General features: G+C 47.8%; 1 protein-coding gene across 11 annotated transcripts in view; it reads right to left on the bottom strand.

Moving 5' to 3' along the window:
- Window positions 1–568: 568 nt before the first annotated feature.
- Ablim3 (actin binding LIM protein family member 3) overlaps window positions 569–24758 on the bottom strand; it is a 138895-nt gene continuing 114705 nt past the window's right edge. For 2 of the 11 annotated variants that reach the window (XM_008837895.2, XM_029565825.1), the window contains 13 exons: window positions 22573–22728; window positions 20978–21007; window positions 20428–20554; window positions 18178–18225; window positions 15604–15738; window positions 14198–14262; window positions 11755–11902; window positions 10170–10199; window positions 9590–9648; window positions 8493–8553; window positions 7776–7783; window positions 7233–7313; window positions 569–2684 (listed from right to left, as the gene is read on the bottom strand). In XM_008837895.2, coding sequence (XP_008836117.1) covers window positions 2571–2684; window positions 7233–7313; window positions 7776–7783; window positions 8493–8553; window positions 9590–9648; window positions 10170–10199; window positions 11755–11902; window positions 14198–14262; window positions 15604–15738; window positions 18178–18225; window positions 20428–20554; window positions 20978–21007; window positions 22573–22728 — 1062 coding nt within the window. In that variant the 3' untranslated portion in view covers window positions 569–2570. Of the gene's footprint in view, window positions 2685–7232; window positions 7314–7775; window positions 7784–8492; window positions 8554–9589; window positions 9649–10169; window positions 10200–11754; window positions 11903–14197; window positions 14263–15603; window positions 15739–18177; window positions 18226–19606; window positions 19706–20427; window positions 20555–20977; window positions 21008–22572; window positions 22729–24758 lie in introns of all 11 variants that reach the window. The other 9 variants (XM_008837898.2, XM_029565827.1, XM_029565828.1 and 6 more) reach the window with 7 other exon arrangements.

The raw sequence follows: 24758 nt of genomic DNA, 5'->3' as shown, positions 1-24758 counted from the left end.
CTACAGAGGCCTGAATGAGTTGATATGTATAAAGTCCTCAGCATAGGACTTGGCACACTGATGGTGTTTCAAGATTATTTTTGATCAAAAAGTCTTATTTGTAGTTGGAAGATCCTCTGCATTCAACAGAGAACACTTTGGATAATGTTGACCTTGTCATATATTATATTTACAGGAAAGAAACCAAGGCTAAAGTGACTGCTATATAGTTGTTTCTTCTCCTCCTTTCTCCTCTTTCTCTGTCTCTGTCTCTGTCTCTCTCCCATCCTTGCTTTTTAAAATAGGGTCTCTCACTAGGACCTGGGGCTTGCCAATCAGACTAGACTGGCAGGACAGTAAGTCTCAGGGGTCCACCTGTCTCTACCTCCCCAGCACTGGGATTACAAGAGTGCACCGCTGCTCTTGGCTTCTCTACATGGGTTCCATGGATTGAGCTGTCTTTGGGCTTTTAGTGACTTTAGTGACTGAGCTCTACCGAGAGTCTGGCTCTTTAGTTTCTTTTGTGCAGTCAGCCTCTGCCCATGCCAGCTACTTCCACCCACACTAGAAACAAGAGAAGGACACAGGCTTGGGTTGAAATGATGTGCTTTTATGGGAAACAAAAATATCCAACAACAATAACAAAAGCCCTTCAGTCTCACAAGTTGTTAACCACTGATAATGAGGCAGTTTCAATGATTGTGTCTGCCTGGGGACATCCCTAACGCATCAGGAAAGTTGAAAGACATTGGCCAAAAAGAGAAGTTGCAGGGAGGTGTGACATTTTAAATGAGGGTACATTAGACTTCCCTTCCCATGCCTCCATCCTGTCATCCATCCAACTTGAGATTCCTCAGATCCTTCCTGATTCTGCTCACATGTGACCTCTTCCACCAAGCCTTCCTTGGTCTGCACCAGCTGCATATACCTTCAGTAACATTGCGTATCCATTCTCAGGCCTTCTTTCACTTTCTGTCTTGCATCCATTATGTCTAGGTATACGCTTTACCAGGTGTCCTTACTAGACAGGCCCCAGAGACTAGGGCCCATTTTGCTTGGATCCCAGTGTCCCTCCTCCTCCCCCACTCAGTGCTCAGCTGCCTCCTCCCCCACTCAGTGCTCAGCTGCCTCCTCCCCCACTCAGTGCTCAGCTGCCTCCTCCCCCACTCAGTGCTCAGCATGCAGCAGGTGCTCTGCATCAGCAGGTGCACAGGGAGGGTTTGCTGAAGTCAGTTCTCCAGTTGCCCGTGTCACGTCACCAGCCTCTTGAGCTATCCTTTGTACTTCTTCATCCTTCCTCTCTGATCCCAAAACGTTGTGATACAAGGCATCTCCGAGAAGGAAAGTTGCCACCCATCGACAACTCAAAGTTGAAGGTTTGAGAGTTGAAGGATGAGAGGTTTAGCTTCCACCCCTGTTTCAGAAAACAGGAGAGGCAGTCCCTGGGGCCATCGGGAAGAACATGAACAGTGCCTTATTCTGGAATCCCCTGAGCAGCCACTCCTCTGAAAGCTTCCCTGTGAGGCTTAGCAAATGTTGCCTCAGGACCTGGGGATGGGTAGGGGCCCAAAATGGATGGATTGCCACCTAGGGACCAGTAGCATAGACGAAGAGCTTTTCTTTGGGGGTGTGGCCTATTCTCCCTGCACAGGGTGGTGAGCATGTTTGTCTGGATGCTCACAGGAGTTATGGTGGGAACATTAGCCCTGTGGTGTATAGATCATCAGGCACATAGATTGTTATAAGGCTGAAGAGTACAGGCTGCAACAATGGCCTCTCCTAGAAAGGGGGAAGGGTGGGGAGGTGCTGGAAGTGCTGAGAGAGTGGGTGGTCCAAAAGGTCCCGTCCCTACTCTCTCCTTTTCTCTACTTATCCAACTCCAGGCCATGCAGAGGGGTCAGCTGGGGATGGTGGAAGGAAGGGAAGTGTCTTTTTCCTTTTTGTACCATGAATCCTACTTTTGTACAAGGGAGTGGTCAGGACCAGGGGCAGGAGGAGGAGGGTTGCTGTGCTGAGGAGAGGCCAAGGTCCATCCACTCTGTACTGGCATAAGGACTGAATCTGAGGCCCATACATCTAACTGCTTCACCCCACAGAGCACTGAGCTCCTAATTGGAGGTGTCAAGAAAATTCTTCATGAGTCCTCAAAGGCGCTCACTGATTTGGGTGGATCACTGTGGACCTTCACGAGAGGGCCCTTTCTGAGGCCATATTGTGTGAAAACTGCATGGCCAGTATCAGCCCTGGAAACTGGGGGAAGGGCCAGAGGCATGGAGTAGAGACTCCTCCAGGCAACTTTCTAAGGGAGAGAGCTAGATTTGGGGGACTTAAGGTGGGAAAGATGTTTCAGTATAAAAAAGATCCCCAAGTAAAAGGATAGAGTCCCTTCAAATCCCTTCAGATCCCACAGCACTTAAAAAAGAGAAGGAGCATTAAAAATACCTTGATGATGTGGGCTCGCCTGACAGTACAGAAAAGCAAGTCCCATGGCAGGCAGCATGTCTTGTTACACAAGAGGATTAAATCGCGCATCGGGATAGAGATTTACATACATCTTTATATAAATGCATCTATGTGTATAGAGCCTCTGCCTAGAATAGCCGGGCTTGCTTCTTCAGTTCATTCCTCTTCCAGAGGGCGAGCCTCTCGAACTCTGAGATGGTCATGCCAAAGACTTGGTAGAACTCCTCCTGGGACAGGTGGCGCTGAGGGAGGTGGAGGGACACAGACAGCATGAGGATGTGAGGTATGGGCACAGCAGCAGTCACTGTACGCTTCCTCTGAGTACCCTGTGCCTGGCTCAGAGTCGACAAAGGGAGGTGTGTGGTGTGTGTGGAGTGGATGAAAGTGCAGGTGGAACGTCTCCTGGGGGCGGGGGAGCTCTGGAGCTGCTTTGGCTGCTGCAGAGGCCTCTCGTGCATGTGCTCTCCTCTTGGCGCACCATGGTTGAACCCTCCTTTACGAACTCATGTTCCATATATCTGTCCCCAGGAGCACGTGTGGTTAATTCTACCCAGCTCTCCTTCAGGGGTAAAAGGGGGCATATGCAATGTTTCATAGTATTTTTATCACTTTTAAATATTTTTACAAATGATTTGGCAGGCTGCTCATCAGAAGAGTGAATGTCTTTTCCTCTCTTTTTCTATGGAAACGAGTTTGTTGTATGATCAAACATTGTTCCATATTTCATGGCAGGTTCCCCTCCCCCCTTTCTCTTCCCTCCTCCTCTCTGATCTCAGCAATCTTGAAAGTTCTTATCAAAAGCCTGTAGACTTACGACATTTAAAATATCGCAAAATGTAGCCGGGTGTGGTGGCGCACGCCTTTAGTCCCAGCACTCAGGAGGCAGAGGCAGGCGGATCTCTGTGAGTTCAAGGCCAGCCTGGTCCATATAATGAGTTCAGGTCAGCTGGGACTACAGGGAGACCCTGTCTCAAAAAGCCAAAAAAAAATTGAAAAATGTTAGCAATTGATAGATTTAGGTGAAGGGTAGATGTGTGTTCATTCTAATATTCCTATAGCTTTTTTGGAGGTCTGAAATTTTTCAAAATGAAATTTAAAATCAAGTTTCAAAAGGGAAATATATGGCATACCTCTTGGCTGCAAGCTTCCTGGATTCTCAGAGCATTTATATCAGCTGACTGGGCAAAGCAGGATGCTTGGAGAACGATGCAGACAGCCACAAAACAGTTAGCCGCTCGTCGGCCTATTTAGTGCCACAGAGCTCATATTTTATCATGGCTTTTATTGCTAGATGGGCATGGATGTATGACTTTGGGCAAGGGAGCAACTCTCCTGGGCCTCAATTTCCCCTTCTAAAAACGGTACCAACCTAGTACTTGCCTCTTCAGTATGGCAAGGGTGGGTATGAGTGTAGAGACTGTGGCCAGTGCATGGCGGTGTCTGATCTCTGCTTGCTTTCATCACCGTGGTGATGTCTTTAAGAGGCTGTCATAGAGCATGATCTGCTCTCCATCTCCTTTGATGGATCTCTGTCTCCTCCTCCTCCTCCTCTTTTCTTTACCATACGGCCCTAGCCACACTCATCTCTTGCTGTCATCTAATACACAGGGCCCACTTCTACAGTAAGGCCTGGCATTGGCTAGTCTCTCTGCCCAGGAAGTTCTTATGAAAGCAAGAGCAATCCCTCGCTTTGCTCAAATGTCACATAGTGGATGTCTAGACCTACTCTGATCAGTGTACTTGAAACTGCTGCTTGCCTCTCCTTCTAACTCCCAGTCCCCTTGCCCAGTGCCTTTGCTTTTACCATTGCCCTCATCATCTGATAACACACTGTAGCATTTGTTTTTCATTTGTGTCCTTTAGTGTCTGTCTTCTCACGTAAGAATGCGAGCTCTAAGAGAGCGGTGTCTCTGTTTCGTTCAGACATGTTGTAAACATCTAGAACAGCACTTGGTGTCTATAAGAGACTTTTAAATAAAAATTAATTTATATGGCCGGGCACAGTGGTGCATGCCTTTAATCCCAGCAGTTAGGAGGCAGAGGCAGGAGGATCTTTGTGAGTTCGAGGCCAGCCTGTTCTACATAGTGAGTTCCAGGACAGCTGGGGCTATAAGGAGACCCTGTCTCAAAAAAGACAAAAAAAAATTAATTTATTGTGGGGCTGGAGAGATGGCTCAACAGTTAAGAACACTGATTGTTCTTGCAGAAGACCCGGGTTTGAATCCCAGCACCCACATGGCAGCTAATAACTGTCCATAACTCCAGTTCCAGGGGATCTGCCAGCCTCTGTGGGCTTTGCACGACATGGGTACACTTACCTACATGCAGGCTATACACGCATACACATAAAATAAATAAAATTTAAAAAATTATTAACATTTTGTGTGTGTGTGTGTGTGTGTGTGTGTGTGTAACACAGTGCATGTGTGGAGGTCAGGAGAACTCTGTGAAGTCAGTTATCTCCTTGTACCTTTTACATGGGTTCTGGGGATTGAACTCAGGTCACCTGGCTTGCATGGCAAGCACCTTTACTCACTGAGCCATCTTGTCAGCCATAATAGACTTGTAATAAACATTTGTTGGATGAGTGGACGTCTGTTCTCTGATCTTCTTGAGGACACAGTCAGGGTCTAGAACTGGTGCAGCAGCTAGGCCAATGTTTTTAACTCAGCAGTGTCAGTGCTACATTTTAGACATTCCTGATCGGCCTGAGCTCCTTCCCCAGATTGTGACTTACTTGTGGTGAAAATTGCTGGGTGATTTTGATGCTCAGGAAGCTTGAGCTTCCCTGGCCTAAGCTATGGGAACCGGGAGATGCTTGGGTTTCTCAAAGCTGGCTCCTTCCAGCTGGTTGGGAGCTGTCCTCTTCAGCACCAGCAGACACCCTTGTTTACCAACATGGGGAAAATCACTCAAGGTTCTTAGGCAGCTAATCCAGCATGCTAAAGCTGGGAACATTTACAGAGCTTCTTAGCCCATTCACAGGCCCCTCCCTCTGCTTCTGTCCTAGGTGAATTCCTCAGCATTAGGTCAAGGGTGGTTCACATGTTCTTCCCAAGGAACACAGTTTCCTCTTTTGGAAGCCTGAATTCAAATCTACACCTGTCCTGACATCTCTCCTTACCAGTACATTCTTGCCTGTAGGGAGCACAGGGAAAGGCAAAGGTATCAATACAATGGAGAGGGGAGAGGTGTTTGTTTGGACTGAACCTGGATGCAGGCAAAGGGGAGGCTGGAGGACCAGGCATGTGATTCAACCTTGGGGAGAACTTGAGGAGGGTTTGGGTACAGTCATCTCTACAGCAGCACCATGAGAAATGAGAGGGCTCACAGGATGAGAAAGGCACCTAGGGAGATGGAAAGGCAGGGAGGAGGGGCATGCCATGGGACAGGGTGATGGGCTGGCACTCTATGTCAAGTGAATTGTGTTGCTTGAAAGCCCAATGCCATGCCTGGTGCACCCTCTATATCTTTATCTGTGCTGTTTTGATTGTTATGATGTTCCCCTCTGTCTCTCCATTCAACCCTACCTGCCTTCCTGGTCCATTCAAATTCTTTCTCTTCCTGCAAGCCTGTGTCAAACAACCCAGGCTTCAATGACATTGGAATAGTAGCAGCCTAACATTTAGCCAGTACTTAACACTTGGTCCCTTGCCAGACTCTACTCAAGTCTTGATGTGCACCTGCATCTACTCCTGGCAGCTGAGGGAAACACTAGCCTGACACTTACCAGTTTTTTGTGAGGGCAAAATCTGCCCACCGAGTGATGACAGAAGTAGAATGGGGAATCCAGAGATTTTTTTTTTGAGACGGAGTTTCCCTGTAGCCACAATTGACCTGGAACTCACTACATAAACCAAGCTGGCCTTGATCTCACAGAGATCTACCTGCCTCTGCCTCCTGAGTGCTGGGATTAAAAGTGTGTATCACCATGCCCAGCTTGAAATATAGAGACCTTAAAAAAAGATTTATTTTATTGTAAATTTAATCATGTGTGTGTGTACACATGAGTGTGGGTGTCCACAGAGGCCAGAGACATTGGATACCCTGGAGCTAGAGTCACCGGTGGTTGTGGGCGACCGGATGTGGGTACTCTGAACCAAACTCAGGTCTTCTGCAAGAGCAGTACATATTCTGAACTCTTGAGCCATTGTTCCAGCCCCCAAATCTAGAGACTTTAACTTCAGACTTACATTTTTACCTTCCTTGCAGTGCTGTCTGCCCCATTTCCCCTTCCCTGTCCCCATCATAAGAATCAGCTCTAGTACAGCCCTGAGTTTATGGGTCCATTGGGTGCAGGAACCAAATCCAGCTGTTTTTCTGTCTGCAGAACAACAGCCCCAGGTGAAGACATTGGCATCTGTGCACCATGGACACAAATTGGGTTGAACATCAGGCCTTGGTGAAGGCGTTGGCAGCTGTGCAACATGGTACCAACTGAGCTGATGCAGCGGCAGCTCAGAACATCGTGGAACAGACTTGGGCTGTGGAAACTGGCTCAAGTCTCTACTTCTGCAGCAATTTTTGCTCCTGTCTCCCCTTCCTGAGCTGGGCCAGACCTGACAACTATGAGATCTCTTCAAACCCAAAAGTTTTTGTTCAGGGTTTTACAGTGCCAGGCGTGTTCAACCTGAGGCCTACGATATCTACGAATGCAGCTTACCACAAAACCATAAACTTATTTAAAGCATTAGATTTCTTGGGATTGTTTGGAGAGGTTCTTGAGTACGAGCTTTACAGATGACAATGTCATGTTGCAATGTCAAAAGGTTGGATCTGCCTGTACATACCTCTAAGCGGGTCCGATCCACATCCTTTGGTAGTCGATTTCTTCCTCTTGTGGTCACCAGCAGCAGTTCATATGGGTAGATCTAAGGAGAAAGGCGGGCATGTCTAGCTTGGGTGATGGGGGTGGGCTTGTCTTTTTCAGCTATATTTTGAGGCTCCTTCCTTTATCTGCTAAGGCTAGAGATTTAGTCAGGAAGAAGGACTGGGTCTTCCCTCCTTGGGTTGGCAAGGCCCCACAGTTCCCTCACATTGCTAAGGCTAAACTTAGTAGCATCTGGCATTAATGTGGGCCCAAGGTCTCCTGAATATAAATGTCTAGTATTTGGTGATTGGTAAGCCACCAGAGTCATCGGGGTGCAGGGGAAAGGTTGGAAGAGACCTAGGGAGGACTCAGGGACAGTGGGCCAGGGAAGGGTAGTGTCAGTCCTGAAAGGTGCTTCATCTATGCTTCTTCCCTGCATAGATGGTGCTGCCATCCTCTTGCTGTTCCCCAAGGTAGTGGCTCCCAGAATCCTGGAGACCCCAAGGGTCTATGTGTTCTTTACCTTGTACTCTGCAGAGAGAAAAGAGACATGCACAAAGTAGGACCCACCCCTCAGCTCCACATCACTACATTGTCCTAGGTGGTCTGGTCGCCACACGGCCTCTGCTTTGGCCACCAGAGTCCCTGTGCTTCCTGAATTCACTATGGAGGAGAGTCTAGGTCAGTAAAAGGAGATGGGTAGCTGGAGGTAGAAGCTGGCTGATCTTGAAATGGCTCTAAGGGGAAAGTAGCTTTCGAGCTACTTAAAACAAGAAGGATCTGAGCTATGCAGCCTGTGGACATGATCTTCCATCCTCAGGGATGGGGGTGGGGGGGTCCTCTGAGGTCCTAATGCAGCCACTCCTGCTGTGCAGAGAGCACGAAGCTCATGATAATTCTGGGAACGATGCACATTTCCCCCTACCATGTCTGGCTGGCAGCTCTAGCTTAGCAGTACAAGGTGACCGACACTCTCGGATACCCTGGGGACCCAGATGGGACAAATGTCCTGGAGAGTGCCCAAGGCAGGGACTAGAGAGGATAAGGGAAGAGCAAGGGAGAGGAGGGAGTGGAAGTGTCAGGGAGAGTGAACTTGGGGTTTGGACAGAGTCCAGTATGGGGACAGACTCTGTACTGATGGTTTGCCAAAGGTCAAGCAGCAGTCATAAGCAGTGTATCTAGAGTCCCTGGGAAGTCTTGGGAGGGCCTGCCCCCTGCAGCAATGGCCAGCAGCACTCACCTCGCATGCCCCAGTTGACTGCATTCATGCTGTCATAGTGGAAGAGGTCTGCGCTTGGTGTCTGCAAGGAACACAGTGCTGGTCTCAAAAGCTCACTTCTGCCTCCTGGAAACACTTTCTTTTGGCATGGTTCCCTCTCTGCACTCTGGCCTTCTTAAACTTTTTTGATTTATTTACTTTGGATTTTATGTGAATGAGTATTTTCCTTACATGCACCGGTGTGTACAATGCCCAGAGGGCAGAAGAGGGCATCAGATTCTGTAGAACTGGAGTTATAGATGGTTGTTAACTGCCATATGGGTTCTGGGAACTGAACCCCTGTCCTCTGTAAGAGCAAGTAGTGCTCTTCAACCCTGAACCATTTCTGCAGCCTGTCTGGCCTTCACTTAAATTGAGCCCTCTGTGACCTCCTCTCTCCCCTAGCTGTTTTCCACCTGGCACTTCTCATGCCTGTCAGATTTTCTCACTTCTTTATCTCCCAGCTAGGATTGTGAGTTTCACAGAAGTGACTTCACTCACTGTAGGATCCTCAGAACCTAGAACAGTGCCTGGTGCTTAGTAGGTGCTCACAATCAATGCTCATTTCAAAGTCCCTGTTCCTGTGACTTGTTCAGAGGTGTACAGCCCCTCCTATTACTAACAACATGTATTTTCCCTACCTTTCCAGCCTTTGAGCTGGCTCACTGTTTCTATGGTGGTTTTATATTATGGGCTGTCCAGGAACTCAGAGGCTCCACCTCTTACTAGTCATGAGAACCAAGGCATGCCAACTCCCATCTCTATGCCTCTGTTGTTCCACCCACAAAATGGGTTTTGTAATAGTGACTGTCTCCCTTGTAGTGTGAAGGAAGTGTGGTTGGCACCTGGTAAAAGCCAGTGTGTGGCACAGTTTTTTCCCAATAAGTGCAAGTTTCCCCAGCCTTTCCCTGAGGCCTTTCTATACATGAACCAAAAGGGAGGGGGGCAAGTTTCCATCACTTTGAGTGAACCCACCTCTATTCCAAGGCCTTTCTTTGGTTCTAACCACAGGTAGTAGGGCACTGAGCTGCTAGATCATTAGCATCTGGGGGTAAGGCTCCCAGCATAGCCCTTCTTACCCTGTGCAGCCCATTTCTCCTGTAAGCAGGCAGTGAGGCAGATTTGGAGATGAGGGGATCTGCAAAGAAGATGCCAGAACGATTACCAGGAGCCCTGAGCCCTGGGTCACCTGGCCAATATTATTCCCAACCCAGTGGGAAGTGGGGCGGGAGCCAAAAGCTACCAAGTTCTTTTCGAAGCCCACTGGGCTCTCTTGGGGAGCCTTGCTCTGGCAGAATTCTAAAACTCCAGAGGCACCCACTCACACACTGAGGTCTTGGCTTATACAGGTCTATCTTAAGAGGATAGATGCTTGTGTTTAGGCCACAGGCCCTGGAATTGAAGTTAAGCTCAGAACCAGACAGGCAGGCTCCCAGGTGGGTGCAAGAGACCTGTGCTCCTTCCTTCTCGTTGGGAGTTACTGGAAATAGTTACAGAATCCAAATGGAGGCTCTCAATCTGACAAGTACAATGGGGTGAACTATTTGATACCAGGACCGTGCAGTACCATGTGGTCCTCAGAGCTATGGGGAGCTGTAGCTGCCTTGACTTTGTTCTCACAGGCTAGGAAGGGTTTACAGAGGGGCAGGCAGAACATACCGCTGTCAGCCAGGTAGTGGGAACGAGGGGCTGCAAGAAAGAAAAGCCCAATTAGTGCTCACAGGTATAGACAGGCATGGTAGAGGCAGTTCACAGGGACACAGAGACATGGCTTCCATACTTAGCCATTTTGGCTGATGGGGAGGAGGGGCCTCAGTCAGCACTTATTTTCTACTGGTTAGTTTTCCATTATCAAATCTAAATACCACCCTCCCTCACCCACCTAGTTCCTAGCACCTGGCAGGCAGCATGTGCTAGGAAAATTTGTTGCATAGATATGGTTGGAAAAGCTGGTTTTGTTTTTTTTGTGGTGCTGGGCCTCATGCATGCTTGGCACACTCTGAATCACTCAGTTTCACCCCTAGCCAACAGGTGAATTTGGAGCAGTCTTGTCCCGCACAGAGCCGAGTAGGAAATGGAAAACAGCACCCCCAGTGGTCAGAGAGAGAAACGGTCTCATCATTTCATCCAGCCTCTGCTCTTAATAGCCTAATTTCTTAAAAGCCTAACAAGTTACTTAGTTACCCTTCAGTTTTTTCACCTGTAAAATAGGAACAACAGGGTCTCCATTTGCAGTGCTATTGTAAACATTACATGACTATAATATAGTAAGACATTTAGCACAGTGCCTGACACAGACATAATAATACTCCATAAAACTGTTCTAATCCCATCTTCAGTGTCACTGTCACCAAGATCATGGTGTAGAATGGTGAAGAGGGGAAAGCTCATGGCCTAGCTCCTTCCAAATCAGGTCTGACCCTGGCTCGGTCACTTACTGGCTTTCTGGCCTTGGGCGATGTTATTTTTTCTCATCTGTTTAGTGAGTGATAATAGTTCTGCACTGTGGTGATTTGCAAGGACCAATAGTGGCAACACACCTGGCACACAGGAGTATAACAAATGATGCCTTCTATTGCCCAGCAAACAATAGAAGATCAGAGATAGGATTTCCTGGCAGGACTGAGTTCCACAGGGATAGAAAGGAAGGAGGCAAACAGAGCTAGTGTCCAGGAACAGGGAGGGGCTCAGCGAGAAAGTCTCAAGTTGAGGTGCTAAGGCAGCCTTGTACCTCTAAGCAATGGGAGGCTCAACACCTCAGGAAAGAGGGCTGTATCTTTAAGTCATTCAGATAACACTATTAGAAGATCTTTTTCTTCACACTTAACTCAATTGGAAGTCAAGACTCCAGATGGCCCCCAGAGCATGGCTGCACTTGATGCTACATCTAAGCCCTTTGCCTGGTCTGTGATCCACACCCAGGAGAGGCCCAGAGGGATGGCCAGAGATTCAGAGAGAGGGTCTGGGGCTAGCTTCTTCTCTTAATTCCTTTGTTACCACAAAGATTTGAATCTGGGGGCTAGCTATGTTTCAATAAAATTCCAGAAAGAGAACTGATAGAGAAATAAATCCATCCTTAGGAAGCCAGTGATCTTGGAGTTCTATGCCTCAGTTTCCCATCTGGGAAATGTGAAACCCCTACTGCACAGGGCTGCTGGGAGGAAGAAGATCCTGGAACTGTGCATCACAGGGGGTCTGGTCCAAAGTGAGTAGCCAACAGATGTCAGGACAGAGTGGCACTTACAGCCGTTGAGAGACATCTCATAGCCAGCGGTGTGCAGGGCCTCCCGGCTGCTGGTGGAGCTCCGAGGAGGGGTCCAGGGATCGGCATAGGAGCTCGACCTTGCCTTCATCTCCTCCTTCAGAATCAACCGGCCAATCCCACTCTGGAGCTGGGGGTGAGGAGCAGACAAACGACATTGCAATGGAGTAGGATCAAGAATGGCTGAACCACTGGACCCAGCAGGAGCCTCTGCTGACCTGTCCTCCCAGCTGCCTGTCCCCTGCCATATTTTCCTTTTCCAGTTCTCTCCCCACATAGTCCTGAGGTTTGGAGCAGGCTTGGGAGGCAGGCTTCCAAAGCAGGTCTGACTAGGAACAAGATCACTTTGCTCTGGCCACTAGTTCAGTGATGTGTAGCCAGCTCTTTTTCTTTCTTTCTTCTCTCTTTCTTTCTCTTTCTTTCTTTCTTTCTTTCTTTCTTTCTTTCTTTCTTTCTTTCTTTCTTTCTTTCTTTCTCCTTCCTTCCTTCCTTTCTTTCTTTCTTTCTTTCTTTCTTTCTTTCTTTCTTTCTTTCTTTCTTTCTTTCTTTCTTTCCTCTCTCTTTCTTTCTTTTTCTTTCTCTTTCTTTCTCTCTCTTTCTCTCTTTCTTTTCTCAAAGTAAAAAATTATATAATCTAAAAATTAACCATTCTGAAGCCCTGGCATCCCTCAGTAATCACAGGAAATTTGTTCCAGGAACTGTCCCCTACCTCATGGATACCAAAATCCTCTGACACTCAAATTGTCCCTCATAGAAACTAGCATCATATTTGCATATAGCCTATGTACCAATTCCTGTATGCTAACCTAAATAATCTCTAGATACAAAGGAAATGCTATGCAATAGTTGTTAGATTATATTTTTTAAAGGAGTAATAATGAGAAACAGTCTGTAATAGAGGTAGCACAGATCTAGCTTTTAAAAGCATATTTTCTGTCTGTATTTGTCTGAATCCGTGGTAGACAATTCAGTAGCATTTAGTAAATTCACATGCTGTGCAAAAACCACCTCCATATGGTTCAAACACATTTATGTGGGTTTTGTGCTTTATTTATTTTATAATGTTTTAGAGGCTCATTCATAGGGAGGTATATGTCAGTACTTCATTCCTTTTTGTATATGTGTGTGTGTGTGTGTGTGTGTGTGTGTGTGTGTGTGTGCACAGAGGCCACAGGCCAACATTAGGTTTCTTTGGTCACTCTCCATACTATTTTTCTGAGATGGGTCTCCCATTGAGCCTGATTCAGCTACACTGGCTAGCCACAGAGCTCTAGGGATCCATCTGTTTCTGGTCCCTTAGCACTGGGGTTGCCAGTATGTACTGGTGTGCCCTTTATGTGGGTGCTGGGGATCTGAACTCAGGTCCTCATGCTTGCATGGCAAACCTTACCAGCCACGCCTTCTCTTCAGCTCTCTTGTCCCTTTTAATGGTTGATCAGTACTGTATCGTATGAATATACCATATTGTGTTCATCCATTTGTGAGTCAACTGACATCTGAGTTGTTCCCACCTTTGGCTATTGTGGTAAATGCTGCTATAAATGTGTGCGTACATATTTTTTGAATCCTTTTCAATTATTTTTGGTTTATATATATACACTTATACATAGATGTATACATAAATGGAATTGCTGGATGGGTCCTATGGTAATTCTGTTTAACTTAACACTTTTTTTTTTTTTTGGTCTTTTTGAGACAGGGTCTCCCTGTAGCCCCAGCTGTCCTGGAACTCACTATGTAGACCAGGCTGGCCTTGAATTCATAGAGACCCACCTGCCTCTGCCTCCTGAGTGCTGGGATTAAAGGCGTGCACCACCAGGCCCAGCTTACTTAACACTTTTTAAATTTACTTTATTTTTATTTTATATATATGAGTGTTTTGCCTGCATGTATGTAAGTGCACCTGTGAGTGCAATGCATGCAGAGGCCAGAGAAGGCATTGGATCTCCTGGAACTGGAGTTACAGATGGTTGTTAGCCACAATGTGGGTATTGTGAACTGAACCAGGGTCCTCTACAAGAGCACCCGGTGCTCTTAATTGCTGAGCCATCTCTCCAGCCCATGTTTAACTTCTTGAGAAACTGTCAAACTGTTTTCCATAATGACTGGACCATTTTGCATTCTTACTAGCAACGAAGGCTGTTGGCATCTGTGTCCCACAGATGAAAATAACTCGTTTGAACATGAAGCCAATGCAGAGACAAGTTCCGCAAATTACAAGAAGCAACTTCCTTATGGTGTTTTTTCCATCTTTTTTTTTTTTTTGAGCAGCTGGAATCTAGGCATAATTAAAACTAATCTTACTATCTGACTTTTTAGTTATGCCCATCTATGCATTTCTTCTGTTGTGAGTTAGAATTTGGTTTCTGTCATTTGCAAATAAAGAAAAATCTAAGCATTTTATTTAGTGATGTAGCCTGCTCACTTTGTGCATGCTGCGGTCAAAATCATCTTCCTCTCCTCCAGATGAGAACCTTCTGGCTCGGGGCACTGTCAAAGGACAAACAGGGTCAACTGCAGTGTACTTTCCACTCAACCCACCTTTGGGTGCCTCCCTCCCTCCCTCCCTCCCACTTCCTTCCCCTCAGTTCTCCCTGCTTCCTGCCCTGTGCAAAAGAGTGCTTACAGATTCCTCCCTCACTGTCAGCAAGGCCTCAGTAAACTTTGCCCAGAGGATCAGAGAAGGCTTCCAGCTCCTTGATATTTACCGAGTGAAACATCCCTAATACCAAATCCAAACACCCAACAATTAGATTTCAAATCATCCTCTGTCTGTCTTTTTGAGACAGGGTCTCCCTGTAGCCCCAGCTGTCTTGGAACTCACTATGTAGACCAGGCTGGCCTTGAACTCACAGAGATCTGCCTGTCTCTGCCTTTGAGAGCTGGGATTAAGGTGTGAGCCACCGCATCTGGCTGCCCTCTCCTGCTTTTACAACTTCCTATGGATTCTGATACCTGCCTACTTTGGTTACACTTGTTTCTAGAGTGTCTTGCTCTTTTTCTAGATGGAGAATTCTCAGAAGGTAATGACGTTAGCCCAAGCTTCTGAAGCTTTGTTCAGAATGAACATTCAATTAGTAAAGCCAAATTTTAAATAAAAATGGATCTTGATGGAAACTCTTCTCCATAACCGAAAGGAACAGCTTGGGCTCTCTGATAGGGTGTACTGGGAGGACCGGCGTGCCTGTAGGACCCTTCCATCTTTACAATTCTCTTTTTCCATTCCACATCCACAAATCACTTTTCACTCTACAGCCAAGGTGGTCTTTCCAAAGCACAACTGTGTGTGCTCAGGTCACTTTCAACAGCTTCTCACTGTTTAGGATAATGGCCAAAAGCCTTCCCTCAACTCACAAGGCCTGTGGAACCCACCCCTGCTTGCCTACTTGATCCCCTCCTTCTCTCAGCTCAAGGTTAAGCCTGCCTCTCCATCTAGGGTCTCTACAATGTGTTTCCATGGTCCCTGATGACCTGGTTCCTTGTCACTTCCCTGAGGCAGCTGAGTCACTGCCTCTGACACACTTCGTCCCTTTCTGCTGATAGCATGCTCCTGCCACAGCTCTCCCACCTTGTGTGGATTAACTTCCACTAATGATTAGGAATCTAGGTTTCCTTTCCAAGAGCAGCAACTTGGTCTATTTTATTTCCCAATGTATCTTTAGGGCCTGGAGTTGGTGCCTAATACCTGCCAGGGAATGAGTAAAAGTCTCAGTTATGTCCACTCTAAGTGTTCTCATTCAACATGATAAGAAGGAACAGATGACTGTCCTGACTGCCTAGTTCCTGGCACAGAGGTTAGGGCTTTGGCCTCAGGCCCTGTGGGAATACTACCTTTTGGGGACCCATGGTAAGTCCAGTACTCAGACTCTGCAGCATAGTAAGGGTCTGGCGAGTAGGCTGGACTGTACTTGGAGGCCTGGCTGATGTCTTCACTTGTTTTGCTCTTGGTTGCTGTAGACAAATCACCTGTGAAGGACCAAAGGACAGCACTTCAGGAAGGCAGAGTATCTCAGCTCAGAACATGTACTCTTTCTAAGTATCTGCCAAGCTCCAGCCCCAGTAAGCAAGGCAACCTCAAGTTCAGAGGTCTGTGGTAGGGGCCTGGGACATCAGCGCTAAAGCCCTAGGCGAGCCCCTATTTTACATTTGAAGCCAAAAAAGGGGAAGGAACTTGATAAGGACCACCTAGACAGTTTACACAGAACTAGACTAGACCCCAGCTTTCTTTCGGCACATTCCATGGATTCCCATGGAACACAGATACTAAAATTATATCCTTAAAGTAAATCCCAGAGTTTCTAGGAAACTTCCCTTTCTGATGCTTTTGAAGCCTGCTTTGCCAAGGATTTGACCTGCTCTAGGGAGAATTCACCATGCACAGCTGAGATGCATGTTGAATTGGATCAGCGTTTTCCTCCTGTCCTGTTTGGGGAGGCTGTGTGTTGAAGGAAGAGGCCCTGGACAGGGAGTCGGGAAAGCTGAATTTCTGGTCCCAGCTCTGCCATTTAACTTAACTGCAATCCTGGGCAAATCCCACTCTTCTCTGCCTGTTTCCTTTATCTGTTAAGTGCAGGAATTGGTGTGTTAGCTCAGGTGCCATCTGGCTACATGTTAGTCCATGACAGGGATGGCTAAAACACCTACAGCAGGCACAAATATTGACAGAGTAGTGACTTTAGAGTGGCCCAGACTGGTGATAGGCTGACAGGGCAGAGAGGTGGGGGTGGGGGAGAAGAGGAGAGGAGAGAAGAGGGGAGGGGAAGGGAAAGGAAGGGAGAGGAAGGGAAGGGAAGGGAGGGGAAGGGAGGGGAAGGGAGGGGAGGGGAAGGGAAGGGAAGGGAAGAGAAGAGAAACCAGCATTTCTCCCCAACTATTTCTCGGGAGAGCTATAGGGAAGCTTTAGGGACTGGATCTATATTCTGAGGATGAGCGCTGAGGGTCCTTGCATCACCGCATCACCGTCTTTCATTAGCCCAGGACTGGGCAGCACTCCCTTGCTCAGCAGCACTTGCTCCTTTGACTTGAGCCCTGGATGGTTTCTCTTAGTTGATGACATTTTGCCATTTCTTATGATGCAGCCACCTCCACCTGGATTCCTCCTGAGCCTGCTTCCTCCCCAACCTACTTGGAAACCCTGCTGAGTCCTAAGAAGCCTCAGAGGGTCTTTTCTGTATGTAAAGCCAAACTATTTTTTTTAGGGCTGGCACCTTTTTGGGGCCATCTGAACACATACAAAGGCTTACAACTTTTAAGCCTGTTTAAAAGGATGTCTGTTTAAATTGCAGGGTTTAGTTGGACACGGTGATGCATACCTGTAATCCCAGCACATTAGAGGCTGAGGTAGGAGGATCATTGAGAGTTTAAGGCCAACCTGGGATACATAGTGAGGTCAAGGCAAGCCTGGGCTACTTAATAAGACTGTTTCACTTCCCACCCTAAAACACTTCAGGCTTTTTGGTTTCTCTTCAGAGCCATTACTTACACTTGCATTGTCCCCTCCATCTGGTTAGTTCAGTTCATGGCACAGGACTGCCTCCCTCATGGCCAAGCTCCTCTGAGCCCATGCTTTCCTCTGTTACCTAACTAGACCAGTAAGCAGGTGAGGGCAGCTGTGCTCTGCCTCTTCCAAGGCAGAGATATGTTCATTCACTTGAGGCTCACTGAGTATTCTGCAATAATGAACAGGAGGTCCCAGTGATGGATGACTTGATGGTTCTCATAATGGAGTACAGGCAGGAATCATGGGTAAAACTGTTAAGTGCAGATTCCTGGGCTGTACTCTCAGTGTTTCTAAAGAAGAGGTTTGGGGCTGGGGAATCCGCCCTTTTAAAATAGTGTCCAAATTATAGATGGCTCACTGACCATTGTTTAAAAAAACACTAAATGATTGCATGAGGGGCTGAGGATGTAGCTGGGTGGTAGAGTGTTTACCTAACATGCATAAGGTCCCTGGGTCTGATCTCTAGCAACAGGAAAAACAAGATGAAAGAAGAAAGTGGCTTCCTACTTCTCTCTCATCTATACCTCCTGTATAAGTTTCCATCTGCATTCAGAAAGCCATGAGAAAAATGTAAAAGCAGTGGCGCCCAATTCAGCGCAGTGATCTATGCATTCTCATATAATTCTAATGAACATTTTGAATATCAGTGCTTTGAGGTACAGCTCTCCTAGGGGTGTATGCGCTTTTCAGGAATTGCTCTGGTCATGGAATTTAGAACAGGAGGTAAGGTCTGTTGCAGGAGGAGGTGGGTTGCAAGGACATCAACATCCTCATTATCATTCTGAGTGATTGGACCATACTGTAGTCTTGCATCATCTTGCTCCTGGGAGCCTCTGTAGAGCCATCTGCATTGATGGTTAGCATCCCCCCTCGTCTGGCCAAGCCCTATCTGCCTCTGGCCATACCATGCCGTTTGTAGATCGGGGGTTTCCGGTAGATGTTACTCTCTCCAGCTGCCACACAGACCAGGAAGGGATGGGGGTGAGTGGGTGGGGGGAGACAGGGGAGAAGGAGACAGCACTTGGTGAGTTGATCTGAGAAAAGAGAGCCAGTCAGCAGTTTTTTCCAAGAGGCTACCATCTTTCCCCTGGTGGGCTTCCTCTTCTAAAGTTGAGCTTCCAATCTCACCCCAACAAGTTCCAAGTAAGGCTGGGGAAAGGGATGGATGCATAGAAATGGTGCCAAGGAGGGGAGGTGGGCTAAATGGTGGGCATGCAGGAGGTGGGCCATGCTGAGCAGGGCCCCATGCAGGAAGTGTCCATTGCTCCTTCCAGTGGCCACACCTCATTCCATGAGAAAGTCCCTAGGAAGCAGCAGTCAGATTCCAGCCTTGTCTACCTTGCCCTCCCTCAGAACCAGACAGGGCGGGACCCTTGGGGCCACTGGGAATGGTGGAGGTGAAATTACATAAGCTCCTGAGGGGTGAATGCAAAGCTAAGGTCAGGGTTGGAAGATTAGGGTCTAGACCTGGCTGTGTTGTAACCCAGGGTGAGGTCTTCTCTTACAGGGATACCCCTACAGGGTCATGTATCCTCTGGCTTCCTCTCAGCATCTCAAGGACTCTGACTTTATTCTTGCTCCCTCTGCCCAGGATGTTTTTCCTGGGATATTCACAACACCAACTTTAATGTCACCTCCTTCCAGAAGCCTTTTCCTGCCCATCTCACCTAGCCTCCCCGACTCCAGTCACTCGCTCACAACGCTCTGAGCTTTACTTTTTTGTTTACAGTGGCTATCGTCCCCTGCAATCATCCTTTCACTTAATTTTTTGTTGTTCATGCACCATCTCTTTCCACAGACTGTCAGCACCACACTCTAACCAGCTGAGCTTACTGATGAGATGATTCTCTCCACACATTAAAACATGCCTACCATGAAGGCAAGATCTGGGCTGGAATGAGCTCAGTTTTGCAATCTCAGGGCCCAGAATGGTGCTTGGCTGCACAGGGAAACCACAACACGAGCCCAAGGTCGCCAGCTTAGGGGCAGTAGGATCAAGGTTCAGTTCAGAGCCTTGATGCGAGCTCCCTTCACCATTATGTTTTACTCTGTCCATCAGCCATATAAAATGCCAACACCTCATGTGAGCTCCTGAGCCTTCTCTTCTTTGGCCTTTCTTTGTGGTTCTGATCAAGGTTAGTTGTATGGAACAGGTACATTAAAGCCCATGGGCATGGGCTGTAGAGTGGGTTAGCATGGGTAACTGATTAGGGAGGGCCTCCCAGGAACCAGCTCTTTGCCGGTGCCTATACAACATCAAGCAGGTGGCTCAGGCATCCAGCACCCCTACAGAGCATGCATCCGTGCTGGGAATGGTGGTCTGGCAGCGCCTACCTGGGATGTGAAAGTGCTTGGGAGCCTGGTAAGAGGTTGGAGTGGAGGACCTCACATCTAACTGGCTATGGTATGGAGAGCTCCGGCCACTCTCAGGCCCTGGAGCACGCAGGCGGTGGTCCCCAGAGAGAACAGAAGCATAGAGAAAACAGGCATTAAACAAGGTGGCACTTATAGAAGCGGTGAGGGGATGGCAACGGGAACAGGGTGGCTGGACGTCTCGGCGTGCTCAGCTCCAGAGCGGAAGCAGCGTGAGTGTTCATGCACCATGTAGACAGAGCAGGCTTCACTTGGCTTCTCACTTGATCCCAAGCTCTGATTTTGTAAGCGTTGCAAGGATTCGGAAGACATCTTTACCTCCTCTCTTCCCAACCCTCCCTGCTTAGGCTCCTCCCTCAATTGGCCCTTTTCTCAATTCAAACACTTGCCACCTCCCTCATTCCAGGGTGACTGTATATACTGGTGACTAGTTGGGCCCTCAGGGGGAAGGCTAGCCCCTCAGCCTTACTGCTGGTCTGCTTCTTCCTGTGGATGGCACAGGCTGAAGGATGGGATGGAAGAGTCTTCCCTGAGCCAGGGCCCCTGGACTGCCTGTGACTCCCTTCCTGGCAGCTCCCCACCCAGCCTCCTGCTGCTTCTCGGGGTCACACGCCCATTTCCCCTTTACCAGGGGTATATCGGGGACTCTGTCAGGCCTACCAATCACCTGCATGGCCAAAGGCTTCCAGAAGTTTACACTGTCATAGAAAGCATATGCTGTCCCTGTGGCCCAGGGACACTGGGTCATAGCACTGTCCCTTTTGGGGCGTCTCTTGCCTTACCTGAGCGGTAGTAGTGAGGCGAGCGGGAGAGGGTGGGAGACATGCCCTGCCGACTGTAGGTGGGGGAGTCAATGTATCCTGGGCTGGAGGCCCGTCTCTGTCGGAGATCCAGGTTCTCATAGATGTCCTGGGAGAGGAGGTAGGACTGTGAGCAAGGCCTGTGGTGCAAGGGTCCAACAGGCAGGTGGGGCATGCTATAGAATCAGGAATTCTAGTGGCTCAGGCATGAAATCCCTTTTCTGAGTCACACATACAGCCCAAGGATGGTGGGAGAGAGTTCTCAGGCCTCCCTGTACCTCTCATAGCCCTTGGGTCAGTCCCTGGAGCCCTGACTAGGGGATCCAGAGACATGAAGGACTCTCTGATAGAGGTACACATGGGGTTCTCGCCCCACCATTTCCATCCTTTATGCCCCCTGCTTGGTTGGGGGCCACATTTCTGGTGAGGGATCAGGTCCCTTGCAGTGCAAGGGAGGGTGAAGTTAGGGAGCCTTTCTTGGTCATCATAAGGGACACAACTATTTTGACCTTTTATATATCAGATTAGTTACCTGGGAGTAAGGAGACAATGTTCCCAGTGACTTTAGAAGTGGAGAGTTTGAAGGCAGTCATGGAGAGAGCGAAGGGAGAAAGAGGTGGACAAGAGGAGGAGACAGACTCTGGTTAAAAGGTGTAGCAAGGAGGGTGGGTGCCTCTACTCCCCCCGGGGACGCACTCCAGACAATGCCTCCCTTAGACGTCTACATCAGTACTACCAGGAAGAGGAAGAAAGTCTTGTGAGTATGTTCCCCTTTCATATATGCAATGGACCAGGGAGGGAATATGAACGCTCAGGGCCACTCTGGACTGCTCAGGAAGTGGCTGGTCTTGAGATGGACCCAGGTTTCCCTACTGCAAGCTCAAAGCTATTTCCTTAACCCATTCTTGTCTCAGTCCTGGTTCATGTCCCTTCCCTCCTGTGGTTCATGAAGACAATACCTAAGGCAGGAGATCCAAATTTAGAGCTAAGCAAGGAGCAGGCCACTGCTATAAACTGGGAGGCTGATGTGGGAGGGGACATAGCAAGCTGGGGCCTGAAGGACCCTACTCAGCAGGGCTGCTGTGTTCAGCTTTAGTAGATCAGGGCCATGTTGGAATGTCCACCCAACATCGACCAGCTTCTTTATTTCCAAGACAAGTTAGAAATGTAGATTCTTACATGAAATCTCCTAACATTTACATGTTAACAGCTAATTAACATTTTTGAATGACACTCTGTAAGTGAACAAAAACCATCTGGGAGTTGGCTATGGTACAGGGGTCCTGGCTGCTAACTGCAGGAGAACTGGCCTCTGCAAATGTTTCATCCTCTTTTCCTGGCCTATTTTAGGGGCAAGGATGCATTGGGCTCAAAGACCTTCAGCACTGGGCTCTTTAACCCAATGGAACCCAATCCCTGTAATAAGGAGTGGGACTTCCCAAAGAAAGAAGCTAGCCAGTGGCGGAGATGGGCAGAAGCTGGGAGCTCCTGCTGACACTGTCACAGCTTGAGGGCCTGGGATGGGGTGAGAAATCTGGGATATGGGTAGTCAGGATCTCTTCTGGGGTGGCCGCCTTGCCTTCTCCGGAGAACTGGCCCTCATATCTAGCAACCATGTAATGGCTCTAAACCCATCTGATGTTTCCTCTTTATGTGTCTCTTGTTCTGATCACAAGGTCTTAAGTAGGTTCAAAACAGAGAGAATATGTCTAACTAAGGTTTATGAACTTTGTGGTCCTTGAGCCTGGCAGGAGATCAGCCATGGGCTCGAGGCTCACCAAGATTTCTCTGCTGTAAGAAAAGAAAGTGATAAGTAATTCTAGGCTCTCATCTTCCATGTTGGAAACTGGTAGGCTGTGGTGGGGACTGGGAAGAATGGGAGCCAAGTCCTGTCTACAGGATGTACTGTGACTCACCTCTAGATGATGGAAATATAAGTTTAATTTTTCATGAAAAGCCAGATTTTTGGATGAAATCTCTTGGTTTTTAGAAGTTGCCTATAAATCCTAGATTAGAAGGGTCTGGAGGCCAACACTGTGGTGCCTAGACTGTCTGTAGTGAAGTTGACTAGGGACCCCAGTAGGACCTTGGCTCTTTCATGAGCCCCAGAGAGGCAAGACGCGGTACCTCTCCATAGCCACATCTCTCCAGCATCTCGTCGGACGTGTATCTGGAATGAGGCTCGTAGGAAATGAGGTCAGGGCGTTGCACCTCGTAGATGGATTTAACCTTGGGGAGAGCTGCCAGGTCTTTGTAATTAAGGATCTCATTATCCACTTTAGCCTGGGGAAGAGGGAAACAGACAGGAAAGAAGCAGGAAGATAAGAGAGAAAAGAGAGAGGAAGCAAAAACAAGGCAGGAGAAGACCAGGCTTCTCCAGTTTCCACTAAAAACAAATATTAGGCTTGAATGGGAGAGTTGTAGAACGTTAGAATAAGAGTGGTCTCAGAGGCCAGCCATTGAAATGGGGTACATTACTATTACTAAGCACATACTGTTTGTGAGACCCTGTACTTTATGAGCCTCTAAAGGTCACACTGCCTCTGTGAAGGGTCAGTATTATTCATATTTTCCAAATGTAGAAATTAAGGCTTAAAACCTTCCATAACACATCACAGAATGCAGTCTGAACTCTATTCCTGGGTACTGACTGCTGTCCAACCCCACATGGGGAGGACATCCCTAGTCACAGCCCCTGTGCAAGAAGATGGTTAAGCCAAAAATTGTCAAGATAGTCAAATGCCAGCTAACATTTGCCCAGTACTTATTATATGATACAGGCTCAGTCTCAAGTCCTTTCTGTGGATCAAATGAGTTAGTCCACAGAACTCACAATTCTAATTGAATAGTTTTATTGTCTTTGTTTTGTCTAAGGAAAAAGAGGCACAGGGATATTAATGAACATGTTCAAGTTCACAATTCTGTAAGTGGGAACACCCAGAATTTGAACCCAGGTAGTATCAGCTGAGAGCCTGCCTTCTCCAAGAGTCTGTCCTGTCCTCCAGGGAAGAGTCCACTGACTTACCCTATCAGAAGGCTGCGCCCAGAAAGCTGCTCCTTACAGAAAATAGAAATGAACTTCTACTTGGCCTCTCTTGGGTTCAGGACTCTAGAGCCACATGGATTAGAAGTCAGATCCCCTTTGCCTATGATAGACCCAGCTCTCCTGGCCCTTGAAGCCATGTCCTTTTCATATCTATGTTCTCTAGTCATTTCCTGTTACCTACTTTCTGTTCTGGTCAACCAGGACCTGTGTTTCAAACCTGGACCTGTGTCTCCTGTAACAACTACGTTTTGGAAGGTCCTAGGCTGAAGTAAACGAAGAGCCCACTGGATACAGAATCTAAGGTGACATTGTTATCTCTATCACATTCTCTAGTACCAGAGGGGTCAGGGAAAGTCTCAGGGCCATGGCTACTTCAGGAAGTGCAGCTTTCCTAAGTACCTTATAGTATGCTCAGCTATTAAAAATCTTCCCAAGGCCCATTGCTGGCCGATCCCACTGCTGTTTATTCTTCATTGCTCCCGAGACACCCCCGGCGCCCCCATCACAGCTTCTCTTGCTTTGAGTTGGGTTTGGCCAGTGGGAGGGGCTCGGAGATGGAGGAAGCATGGAGGGAGAGGCTGGCATGCTCTTCCTCCTACATCCCATTCAGCCCTGGGCTGGGCACAGCTCCTGTCTGATGGCTATTCTTCCACAACTCCAGTTCTTGCCAGCTTGGGCAGTGCCCTTTCTCTTTATGCCAACGGTGGTGACAATATCCCATTGAGTCCTGGCTGACTCATTCCCTCTCTCCTGGGCCCCTTAACCCTTCACAAAACCTTTCTCAGGAAGATTTACTGACGTACCTTATCTGACCTCTGTCTAGCGTGTCTGGTACAGAATTCTACATCATTAACAATTTTTGGAGGTATGGGTTACAGGAAATTTCTTGGGCGATTCCTCTTGCTGAAATACTTGGGGGCCCTTTGTCCTGAAATGTTACATTCTGACCTTGAGAGCTCTTGGCATCTTCCATACTCATGTCAATGCAGAATTAGTCATCCTAGGCACTTCACTCCAAACCACAAAAATACCAGATTTATGCTTCTTCCTATACAGCTTCATTTACAATGCTATATATGAACCTTGGGTCTGGAGCCACAGGGACTGATTAGAGGCATCTGAACATAACTGGAAAGGGAGAGAACATATGAGATAAGTCCTGATTAAGCTACCTGAAGATGATTCTGGAAGGTATGCATGTGTGTGTGTGTGTGTGTGTGTGTGTGTGTGTGTGTGTGTGTGTGTGTGTGTGTGGATGCGGACTGCT

Source organism: Nannospalax galili, unplaced genomic scaffold (assembly GCF_000622305.1).
Source record: "Nannospalax galili isolate Female #2095 unplaced genomic scaffold, S.galili_v1.0 scaffold19, whole genome shotgun sequence".
Lineage (NCBI taxonomy): Eukaryota > Metazoa > Chordata > Mammalia > Rodentia > Spalacidae > Nannospalax > Nannospalax galili.
This window is presented reverse-complemented; position numbering and strand designations above follow the sequence as displayed.